Source organism: Theropithecus gelada, chromosome 2 (assembly GCF_003255815.1).
Source record: "Theropithecus gelada isolate Dixy chromosome 2, Tgel_1.0, whole genome shotgun sequence".
NCBI lineage: Eukaryota > Metazoa > Chordata > Mammalia > Primates > Cercopithecidae > Theropithecus > Theropithecus gelada.
The window spans coordinates 31,159,305-31,171,485 of record NC_037669.1 but is presented as its reverse complement, the minus strand read 5'-3'; the positions used below and the strand labels follow the sequence as shown (position 1 = coordinate 31,171,485).

The window sequence follows — 12,181 nt, the reverse complement described above, 5'->3', positions numbered from 1 at the left end:
CATTCCAGGTCAGTGACTCAGGTATTCAATAGATCTCTATTTTCCTATGCTAAAAGGCTACTTACAGAGGCGGGTAAAGGCGCTGCAGAAAAAACAGAAACTACAGAAAATATTAAAAAAATAATATTCACTGAGAAATCTATTACAAAGATAATTGCTAACATTTAAAAATATTTCTATAGTCTGTTTTTCTCTGTTCTTTTACATATATTATATATTGATATCTCATACTTGATACAGTGATATTATGGACACTGACATTAAATATACTGAAATATAGTATCTGTGATACGGATATTATAAATGATGCAGAAATTTTCACAGATTATAAACTGAAGAGGATATAAAAAAGGGCTTGATTCTTTCACCTACTCATTCAAAAACTGTTTATCAGAATACATAAGGTGATGCATATGTTAGTTTGCTTGATTTAGTTATTCCACATACATTAAAGCATCGCGTTGCATGTTGTATATCACAAAAATATACAATTTTGATCTGTCAAATTAAAAAAAAATTATCAGGTACTTATATATGCCAAGCACTGTATTATGCACTAAGATTATGGTACTAAACCACAGTGACATGACCCCTGCCTTCATACCACTTACAATTTACAATAGCAGTTCTCAAATTTTTGGCCCCAGGACCCCTTTACGAACTTTTACATTTTGAGAACCCCAAGCACTTTCATTTATAGGAATAACAGCTATCTATATTTATCATGTTATTCATTTAAACTAAGAGTTTTTAAAAATTTAATTCATTTAAAAAGAATAGGAAACCTATTATAGGTTAATATAAACAGTATCTCCTAAATTTTATAAATCTTTTAATATCTGGGTCAAAAGAGGAAAGTTTGATTTTCATATCTGCTACAGCATTCAGTCTACCATAATATGTTGTTTAGTTGAAGTATATAAAGAAAAATAAAAGCTTCACACAAATACATTAGTTGGAAAAGGGAGACTATTTCAATAGTCTTCAGATAATTAGAAAAATACTTCTGCAATACTAAACTAAAATGCTACAAGTGGTAGTTTCTTAAGGTTAGTTGCTATGTGGAATCTAAAAACATACCAATAAGCTTTTTATATTCTGTGTCATTCATTAAAGTACTTTATGCATATATTACATTTCATCACTTAGAAAGCTTACACACACATATACAAATATACATCTTGTGTATACATAAACCAAATATTTGTCATGAAAACTGGTATGTGTATTCTTATACATGAAATACTGTTCATAAAACTGTTTTAGGATTGTTAAAAATTAAACATTTACCAAAAATCATCTGACAGACAACTACTGTGAAAATAGGTATAAGGAGAGAAAAATCTCATGATAGTTCAAGCTATTGAAAAGCTTTTATTAACATGGTATGTCAGCACTGTAAAAATAACTTCAAAAGCCTCATTCCCCGTAATATTGCTGCTAGACTGAAATTCCTATTATCATTCTCAGTAGAGTCAAATAAATATCCATTTCATGGGATCTCCTGGTCATCATTTCTAGGGTAAATGCTACTTTAGGCTGAAACACAGACTATTCTAAAAGATTCACATTTTCATTAATATTTTTCCATATCAGAAATCCAACTATATTCAAAATATTAGATATGTTTTCCTGAAAATGTTCCCTAGATCATTTTAGTTGATTTGGAAAATAGTTTTCACAATGTTTTTAATTCTTTCAAATCAAGGCTAAAAAACAACATTATTCATAGAATGCAGTGTTTTCAAAAATTTTAATGCAAGGAAATTCTATATTAGTCTTCAATTATTTCATATCAGATTTAAAACTGAATGACATAAGGAAACCCCTCATATGTATTCCCCTGAGAAATCACAATATGCAAAGGATAAAAAGGACAACTGTCATTTGCAGCAAATAGACTATATTCCTAAAAAAATAAAATGAAAAACCATTAGAATGAATCAAAAACTTGATAAAAGAGGCTGCATATAAGATTCATATTTTTAATCAGGCATTTCTATATGCTAATAGCCAATTTAAAAAGTTCACAGGGGGAGGGTGGAGAGAAATCCCAGTGACTATCAAAATACTTAAAATGCCTAAAGTAAACCTAATAGGAATGTGGAAAGCATGTACCAGAAAGAGATTTTATTCCAGCATACACACACACACACACACACACACAGACACACCCCACCAGAAACCAGAATAGAGGCTTATCTGGTTTCTAGATGGGAAGAAATGGCGTTATCATAAAGTTGTCAATTCTTATTAAATTAATTCAGGAGTTCAATAGAATGTTTATGGAATCTGGGAAGGTAATTCTGAAGCAGACAGAGAAAAGAAAAGTCAAGAAAAATTTTGAAAGCAAGAACAGAGATAAGGGAATTTACTGAATATCAAATCATATTATAAAACAATTATAATTGAAATACCAGTATCCTGGTTTAGGAAGAGAAAGACATAGCAATATAACAGAATTAAGAGTTCAGAAACAGACCTAATATGTATGAGAATTTACCTTAGGGTAAAAGTGCTCTTGAACCATGCAGAAGTATAGGTAATTGAAAAGTATTTGGACAACTGGTTATCCCATTGGGAAAAAATGGGTCTCTACCTCTTTATTAAGTTTAATAAAGTTTCAGATTAAAATGAAACATAAACCATAAAACTATTAGTTTTCGTTTTTTTTTTTTTTGAGACGGAGTCTCACTCTGTCTCCCAGGCTGGAGTGCAGTGGCGCAATCTCGGCTCACTGCAAGCTCCGCCTCCCGGGTTCACGCCATTCTCCTGCCTCAGCCTCCTGAGTAGCTGGGACTACAGGTGCCTGCCACCGCACCTGGCTAATTTTTTTGTATTTTTAGTAGAGACGGGGTTTCACCGCGTTAGCCAGGATGGTCTCGATCTCCTGACCTCGTGATCCGCCCGTCTCGGCCTCCCAGAGTGCTGGGATTACAGGAGTGAGCCAAAACTATTAGTTTTCTAAGACTTTTTTCTACACTCTAGTTCAAGGAGAGAGAAGGAAATGTAAGGAAGTAATTTCAGACAACACACAACTTCCAACAAACACAATGAAAGAAATAGATTTTTACTACATATAAACGTAATATTTTCTATATGACACTATACGGTTAAAAAATAAGAGATGAATATAATACAAAAGATTACTATCCATATCAAAGAGTTCCTAAAAAACTAAGAAGCAAAATTCAAAAAGTAACCAAAAATTTGAAAAATGACGCAAAAAGGTAATTTACATAATTATTAATACCTATAGCCAATCGATTATGAAAAGCAGACCAACTTCATCTAGGAATCTACAAAACATTTTAATGAGCTACTTTTTCAGTTATCTAACTGGCAAAAAAACAAACCCAAACCCAAACCCAAACCAAAACGAAAACAAAACACAACAAAAAAACCCAACAGCTCCAGCTAAGAATTTTATGACATTTCACACTGCTTGTCAATTTCATTTATTTGCCAAGAGATGAGACTACACTCTTTATGTGAGAACAAAAGGTCTGAAAAAATGGCACATCTTCACTATCAGGACACCTAACTGTGCAAGATGACAAAGCTAGCACCCACTGACAGTGGGTCCACGTGCCAGGGAATGCTCCTTCCTGCCCCATTCTTGGTCAGTAGACTGACTACACAGTCAGCTACGGAAGAGAAGCTGAGAACATCTTGGCAGAAACATTCCTTTAGAATTTTTCCACCAAATTAAATCAATGAATGGATGGGCTAATGATTTGCCTTATTCAGGCTGAAGATACAGGACGTATTTTAGGAGGAAAGTATTATAGGATATGCCCCCAGACGTTATAAAACCCCAGTACAGGCTTAGAGATCCAATATGTTGTGTTGGTGATAGAGAAAAAGACAAAACAAACATACAAACACAACCACTAAAGTTGAGAATCAAAGAATTCAAATATTCTGATAGTTTACAACTTTCTCAAATAACAAGTACAGCACATTAATCCAGGTATAGAATACAAGATAAAAGCACTGAATCATACTTTCACATGAATTAATGGGAACTGATTCCAAAACAGAATAAAATACTGTACACTCCAAGGAAAAGAAGCCCTTCATGCTACTCAACAGATATTCATTTTCTACTTTTTATTTTACAATAAACTTGTATGTCAATAAAACTGTGTTAACAGTAAGTCTTCAACAAGTATTCAGTAAAAAGCCTAATATAATGTTGATTTGTCTTATCTATACTGGCCATAACAACTTGTTGACAAAATTTGATCTCTTAAATGTTTCAGAGAAATGACTGAGCAAGTTAAAACTTAGGTACTGCTATGTAATCTTTAATGCATAATGACTGAACAACATTTTGAAAGAAATAATATAAATGGCTTAGTATTTTTTTTATTGTATCTCACATTATCTTAAGTGTACTCATGAACACATACCTGATACAGGTCTTTCTGAGGCAAAGGTGGGGATCGTTCTTCATACATAGGAGGTGGTTTATGTGTGGGTGGAAGGTCAATCCTGCATTGCAAAGGTTAAAATATGTGATTGTCACATTTAGGAAAAAAAAAAAAAAAAAAGAGCAAAAGAAAATCAAGGTTCTCATAAGTTTTGAGAATATTTTCCTCATACTATATAATATTTACACTAGCCTACATGTTTAATTCAGTTCTTAGATTGCCATTAATCTATCAAAGATCAAAAATAAAAGTAAACACTGGTGTTAAAGGTTCCTGTATGTAGAACCAATCATGTTTAAAGAAGGAATTAAAATAGAAGAACTGAAATTAAGTAATTCAGTATACGACATGACTTTAGTGCATGTTTTAATATTTGACTATGTCTATCAACATTTTAGAGTGTCACTACACTTTCCTCCAAAGTGTCGTAATAAGAAATATTTACACTGTATTTTAGAAATACTTCCAAAACTGATTTTCAAAAGCTTTAGTCACAATTATATTGTCAGATAATTTTTTCAATCTACAGACCATTATAAATCTTGCCATCTGAAATAAACAAAATAATCATTACATTTTTAGTGAATGCATTTATTTTTTCCAAAGTTGCATATCAGAAAATCAACATTTTCATATATTTTAAATATTGTTTACTTATAACAAATATAGGTTTTAATATACCTTGTAGCTCTCTGCATTTTACAAGATTTTATATAGTCTCATGCTTTTGAAGATCACAGATAACATTTTCAGTACTTGTGCTTAGAAAATCAAAAAGTTAACTATATTAAAGGATAAAGGGAATGAAAACTATAGATCCTGAAGTAATAAATTCTGTGGTCTAATAATGTCTCCATGAACATAAACTAGTATTTTAAATGATTAAAACTTAAGTGATAAATAAAATGGCTACATTAATTTGTTAGCCTACCAGTACATTATGTTTTTGAAATTATAGAAAAGCCAAGATAATCTGGAAATTAAGATTAAGTAACCACGTGCTAGTCACTCTTGAAAGATTGAAGGACTCCAGTCCCACAAGTATTATACTGAAAGAGCATTTTTTCATCCTTTGTTTAAATAATTGTTTCTTCTTATCTAACGAAAATCACAGCAAATTTCTAGCTCCAAGGTGCCATAGGCCATTTAGGTGAGAAAACTGAGGCTCATTGAGATAAAGTAACTTACTTGTTCATGGTCATAGTACTAATCTGATCATGACAGAGCTGTAACTGACACACAAGTGTCTTTGATCCAAAGACTACTGCTATAATTGTGCCAAATTAGAGAAGCAAAGACATATACAAAGCATTTATGAAGACAGAACTATCTTATGTCCTAACATAAAAACATTAATAAACCACATAAGAAATAATGCCATGTGTAAAGAGCTTCACAGTTTATAAAATATTATCTTATTCTACTATCATCTCAACCATGTGAGGCAAGTAGGAAGAGCATTATTCATATTTCTCAGATGAAGCAACAAAGCTGTTGATGGAATTAATAGAACTGAGACAGTGGTCATCTGATTCTACTGCACGGTGCAATTTCTGCCTTACAATTCTATCTCAATGACTAGGACAAAAATATTGCTTATTCTTTAAATAAGAAGATGTATATTTTACAATTCACTAAAAAAAAGTGTTTTTAAGAAAAAAGTTATAAAACTCTATTTAATAACTTGATAGTTCAAAGTTATATCTATACATAAGACATGCATATACAACCTGAAGAAGCCATTAAAACTTCAAAGATATTTTTATATGTCTTTTGGTTACCACTTCATGAAAGACCTACATTTCTATTCAGAAGGCAGGACCACATAAAGTATTACTATGTTACCCTCTAGAAAGATGTCTAATACACTCTAGGTGAAAAATGTAAAGCTGTTCCGTACCTCTAGCAGTCCCTTGACAATGTTCATTTACCAAGATATAGTTTGAGATATCTGATGAAACCAGGGTCATCTAACAAAGGCCTAATATTATCCTTACTTCTATCCCTTAATTTCTTTATGAGGAGCTGTAAAGGTAAACATAGACACATACTGATATGCATAGTTGAACGAAGGCAGAAACAGTTACCTACACTTTGTCAAGATAGGATGGTCTCTTTTTTCGGGGAGTCAGCAGCACAGTCACAAAGATAGCAATGATGAAAAGGGCAAGAACAGCTCCAATTACCGCTCCAGCTACAGCTATGGAAGAGGTCTGCTTAAATGGAACATCTGTAAAGTAACAAAAATTAGGCTTTTCAAATAATCTTAAAATTAATTCTTGAAATTGCATACCTTTTCTACAATATGCAAACTATTTGACTGAAGTATGTTATTCAAGAGCCAGGTTACAGGACCCCAAATTTGATTCATTAGGTTTAGTGGCATTATGCTAAAACCCTTCCTTCTTTCTTGTATTACTTTAATACCTCAACTTAACTTTTTAAAAATTATGTAAGTATCCCCAAACATCATCAGGAGAATATATTCTTGATATGCAAAGAGTATCTGGAGAAGAAGATAGAGAAAAAGATGAAAGTAATTTTAAGTTTGTACTCTAAAAGGTAATTTTAAAAATCAGTATTCTCTAATATAAACGACCAGTAATACAGACATTTAGCATTTTTATTCTCTTAAAATAAACTATTAACAAAATTGAAAAATTTCAGGTGCGAAACAGAAAATATCCCATATCAAAAAAACATTGACATTGGACATTGTAAAATTTGAAAAGTATTTTAAAATGTAAATATTAAAACAGGACTTGCACAAAATTTCCCTTAATTCATGAACATTTAATACAAAGTGCACTAAAAATAGCTTCTCTACTACAACATTAAATAGAAATTCTTACTATCTCCTGGCCATAGACATATGTCATCTCTGAATACCAACTTCTCTTTCCCACACTGCACCACAATTTTGTAAGAAAGGATTTAAAGAACATATTTGGCTGTTAGCATTTCACACTTTTCCCAGAAAACTGAACAACAATTTTATGAACTCCCAAATAACGGAATGTACTAAAACTATTACAAGTACTACATATTTTCAAATGTTAAGTATTAAGGAATGTAACAAAACAATCTTTATGTGTATTACTTTGACAATTTCGGCTATATTAAATCCAGTAACTAAATTTTGTGGAGATTCGTGAATTACAAAGTTCCTTCACACATCTGATTTTGTCTTTCTTACCAACAAAAAAAAGATACTGAGATAACATTCTATAAATAAAGATATTGCAGTTCTGAAGTTAAATAATCTGCCAAGACCATTCAATCAATGAATAGTAGAGAGCAGAGAGAGAAATAAAGTTAGGTTGGAGGAGGGTAGAAGCCTCCACTGTTACCCCTTGTTGGAAGACAAGAATATTTTTGTTAACATTAATATAGACTAATGAAGAAGTCTCAGCTTTACTTAAATTGACATAATCTTCACATATACTCTTAAATAACTGCAATAATTGTTGTGAACCAGACACAGCAAAGTTACAGAATTAGCACTGTTGGTTTTGAAATATGTTTCACCTACTTACCATGATAGTATTCCCATATAAATACGTAAGTATTTTCTAATTCTGTTTTTATTAAAATGTGGGTAACATGGTACTTTAGATTACCAAAAATAATGTTTTACTTTCTTTCAAATTATAAAAATGTCTTTAGAATACTAACAATCCTGAGTTTATTAATGGCTTATTTTGTTAGACTCATTTTGAGATAAAGATCTTACACTAGTAAGTGCAAGTCACTCATTTCAATAATGTTTCCAATGTATAGATTCTGAAACATTATAACTCAATCATTCATGGTGACCTTCATTTGCTAATACCAGCCTGGTTTATCTATTGTTGCTCAATTTTCTAATCTATCTCTATTTGGATATGTACTAGATAAAAAAAAAAAAAATTTGAAATCCAGTACATCCAAATATCATTCTGCACTTGTAAATGTGAGATTTGGGATGACCTACGGATAATCTCTATTATCATTTTCCCCACCATATAGATTACAGCTTTAACCACTGAACACAGCCATAAAGTAGATGGTCTTACTCAATCCTTAATAATAGGCCAGTTAAAACTATTAAGATTATGCCATTTGACCAAAGTCATACATCTCTAGTCAGTGGCACAAATAAAAAATACTAATTGTCAAGTACGTTATTTACTCCACATCAATTATTCTAAAGGTTTTCCTCTCTTGGAAATGTTTCTTTTGCTAAAGATGACCTATCATGTTTGCCCAACTGTACAGAATTTAAATTTTTGTTCTTATTTTGATGACAAATTTTTTCAAAACTGGTTTTGAAAAGTTCATGTTACTCTTCGAGGCCAAACTGAGATTCTCAATCTAGAGATCATTACAAATTTTTATCAAACTATACATCTCCTCTAAGAAAGCCTTTCATTTAACTTCAGCAATAATCTAAGGTTTGGTAGTGCTGTGTAATAAAACAACATAATGTAGACTTTTAATCTCTTAGTTTCCAACTTTAAATACTATTTTTTAATATATTCAAGTAACGCGTGTCTAAATATGTATTATTTCTTAAACATTTTAATTACAATCTATCCAATTTTGTCACACTAGTCTTATAAAATTTTTAGTTCTAGGATTCTGTGAGAGTTGACTGTATCACAACACTTCCTTCTATCTTAATTTGGGCATCTTCATTTCACCTGGTTCCATTCATTCTTTATCATATGTATCCTCTTTCTCCAATACCTCTTCGTAGTATTAGAATAGGCTGGTAGCTGCTGAAATGAGCAAATGGAGGACAGACTAGATATGAATCTATTTCCCAACTAGATAATCTACTTTATTTAGGTCAATTGATTATGCTAAATATGCATATGGGATATTTTTCATGTTTTCTGATTCTAACTGAGGGGAAAAAAAGAGGTAAGTACTTAAGGTGTTAATAATTTAAGGGTATTAACAGTTGATGAAAACTAGTATGAAAGCAAAGGAGGTGCCTCAATCTTTTGCATTCAAGTATTTTGATGAAAATTGATAATTTAGCCCCAACACTGTTTCCCACATATCCCAGACGAAATAAACAAGTATTTTGGCGAAAACTGAGAATTTAGCCTCAACACTGTTTCCCGCATATCTCAGCCCAAATAAACACATACATACTACATAAACTCTGTATTCCAACCAAACCACTACAGAGGAAAAAAATTAAGTGATCAAATGTATAAACACAGCATTTTTAAACACTAAGGTAGTTTACTGAGTGAATAACATGAAACATTACCATCAACCTAAGGAGATGTTCTACTAAGAGCAATATATGCTTACAAGAGGCAGAAAACAAGACAAAAATTATAGACTATTTACCATTAAAATACTGGTGCATGCATTGCTAAAAAGAAGACCAGCTTGCTGTTATCACAATAGTAACGGTAACTCGTATTCACTGGAAACTTACCTCCAAAAACAGAAAAAGAGCATTCCCCAACACAAGATTATACTGCCACATCTAATTAAAAGATAGCATGCACATGTCTTCTGGGGAAGATGTTTAAAAATCAACTAGCTACCAACCATAAAAAAATGAATATGGATATAAGAAATGATTTACTTTTTGGAAAAAAGTACACAAATATTATAGATAATAAAGTGAAGTTTTTAAATCATTCATAAACAAATAATTTTTTAAAGTAAAGCTATTGAAACGTGTACACCTAATTCACATCTAAAAAAACTGAGACATGCCCTATTTTTTCTCTTCAGGCCCTTTGACAAAACTTTAGTGATGGCATCACAGGTTTATGTGTTGGTCTACAAAGTTATCTTCCCACCTTTGATTTGCTCCCATACTATATATTATTGTATTACCAATTTTTCCCCATAAATAATCCCATTCTCCAATTGTAACAGCCCCTTTAATGTTTATCTTCTCAATATGACTTATTAGCTTTTATATCCATCCAAACATTTATGTCTCACTACTTATTTATTTATTTGGATCAGGTCAGTCTCCTCAGCCTCTCAACCAAAAAATTACCCCAAGCACCTAGTATGTGTCAGGCCTTGTGCTAAGTGCCAGGAATGCAGGGATAAATTTTACGTGGTAATAGAGAGCAAAATCCCCCAAAGTAGAGTCAAAGAATCCACAAAATATATATCATCCAGTAAGTATAGAAATATTACCACTTATCTTTAAAAAAGACATTTCATGAAAATAATTGTTTACTAGTATATAATACATGGATTGGCATTGGTTGCTCCCCTTGTCCAAGTATCAGGTGTTTTCCTGTCACACAGAGCACCCACTATATCTATGGGGAAAGTGAAATGGGATAGTTCCAGAACAAAATTAAGTAGACAGCGCTTCACTTGGTTGTTCCTTCATGTCTTGTGACACGATTTATGAGAGCTCAGCAGAGTGAACTAGTGACTTATCTAGATTTAGCCAGTAATCAAACATGTAAAGGAAGAATTGTATGAGTGTCCCATGTGACAGGTAAAAAGCTAAGACACATGGACTCTGTGGAGGTATCAGTGCTAATCTACATGTTATATATTAGAAAGTATTTATTCCTAGTATCATTCCTGCAAATAATTGGCAAAAAATCCCCACATAACACTAATAATACCGGTACTAATAACTGGCAATACAGATATCTTACTCTTAATACACAAATTTTATCAGTTAGCTACAGTATGAAGTAAAATTTGCATGGCAATCTAACCAGATGTAACAAGTCAACCAAAAAAAAAAAAGATCAAATGCATCAGCAGACCAGTTAAAATATATTTACATTTACTCATTAACAATAAACCTCACACTCTTACACTAAGCCTATAATGTGCTGAAAGAGTAGCTAATGTGAAGGAGACGTTATTGATTAGCAAGACATTGAACAATCAAATATCTAGGACATAAAGATACACTCTAAAAATAGTGGTTGGGATGAAAACTTAACATCCAAACAATGTACTTCTTCCATTTGAATCTATCTGAGGTGGCATTTTAGTTATCATATCTAAAACCCAAGTATCAACATACACTGACCATGATATGAGACCTTTCAATCACTGAATCAAAAGGTATAAAATTGAAAATAAAAAATGCATAAAGAACATTCAATTATGTAGTTTTACCAAAAATGTTTTAGTAATAAAAAAGTTAACTTTTTTTTTTTTTTTTTTTTTTGAGACGGAGTCTCGCTCTGTCGCCCAGGCTGGAGTGCAGTGGCCGGATCTCAGCTCACTGCAAGCTCCACCTCCCGGGTTCACGCCATTCTCCTGCCTCAGCCTCCCGAGTAGCTGGGACTACAGGCGCCTGCCACCTCGCCCGGCTAGTTTTTTGTATTTTTTTAGTAGAGACGGGGTTTCACCGTGTTAGCCAGGATGGTCTCGATCTCCCGACCTCGTGATCCGCCCGTCTCGGCCTCCCAAAGTGCTGGGATTACAGGCTTGAGCCACCGCGCCCGGCCTAAAAGTTAACTTTTAAAATAAAATGCAATCATACTGTTTCCCCCAAATCTTAGTTTTAGTGAGAAAAAATTAACATGTTAAATATATCATCAGATATCTAAAATTTCCATTTTTGAATATTTTATAATGCATGTAACAAACTGCTGTAGTAGCTCATGTATAATGGGAGTACATACTAATTTTGAGCTGGTACGTACACTTAAAGGAGTTTTCACTCATCTGGAGAAGAGGAGAAATAAAAACTAGAAGAAGATGTGAGGTTATGATAGACGAAGTTGATAGGAAACACCATG

The 12,181-nt window shown here is 32.4% G+C and overlaps 1 protein-coding gene across 2 annotated transcripts in view; it reads right to left on the bottom strand.

Moving 5' to 3' along the window:
* The window catches only part of NECTIN3 (nectin cell adhesion molecule 3), a 126,971-nt gene that overhangs the window by 50,856 nt on the left and 63,934 nt on the right, over window positions 1-12,181 (bottom strand). For both annotated transcript variants that reach the window (XM_025377255.1, XM_025377256.1), the window contains exons 6-7: window positions 6,528-6,666; window positions 4,416-4,497 (exon numbers count right to left, since the gene is read on the bottom strand). In XM_025377255.1, coding sequence (XP_025233040.1) covers window positions 4,416-4,497; window positions 6,528-6,666 — 221 coding nt within the window. The remainder of the gene's footprint in view (window positions 1-4,415; window positions 4,498-6,527; window positions 6,667-12,181) is intronic.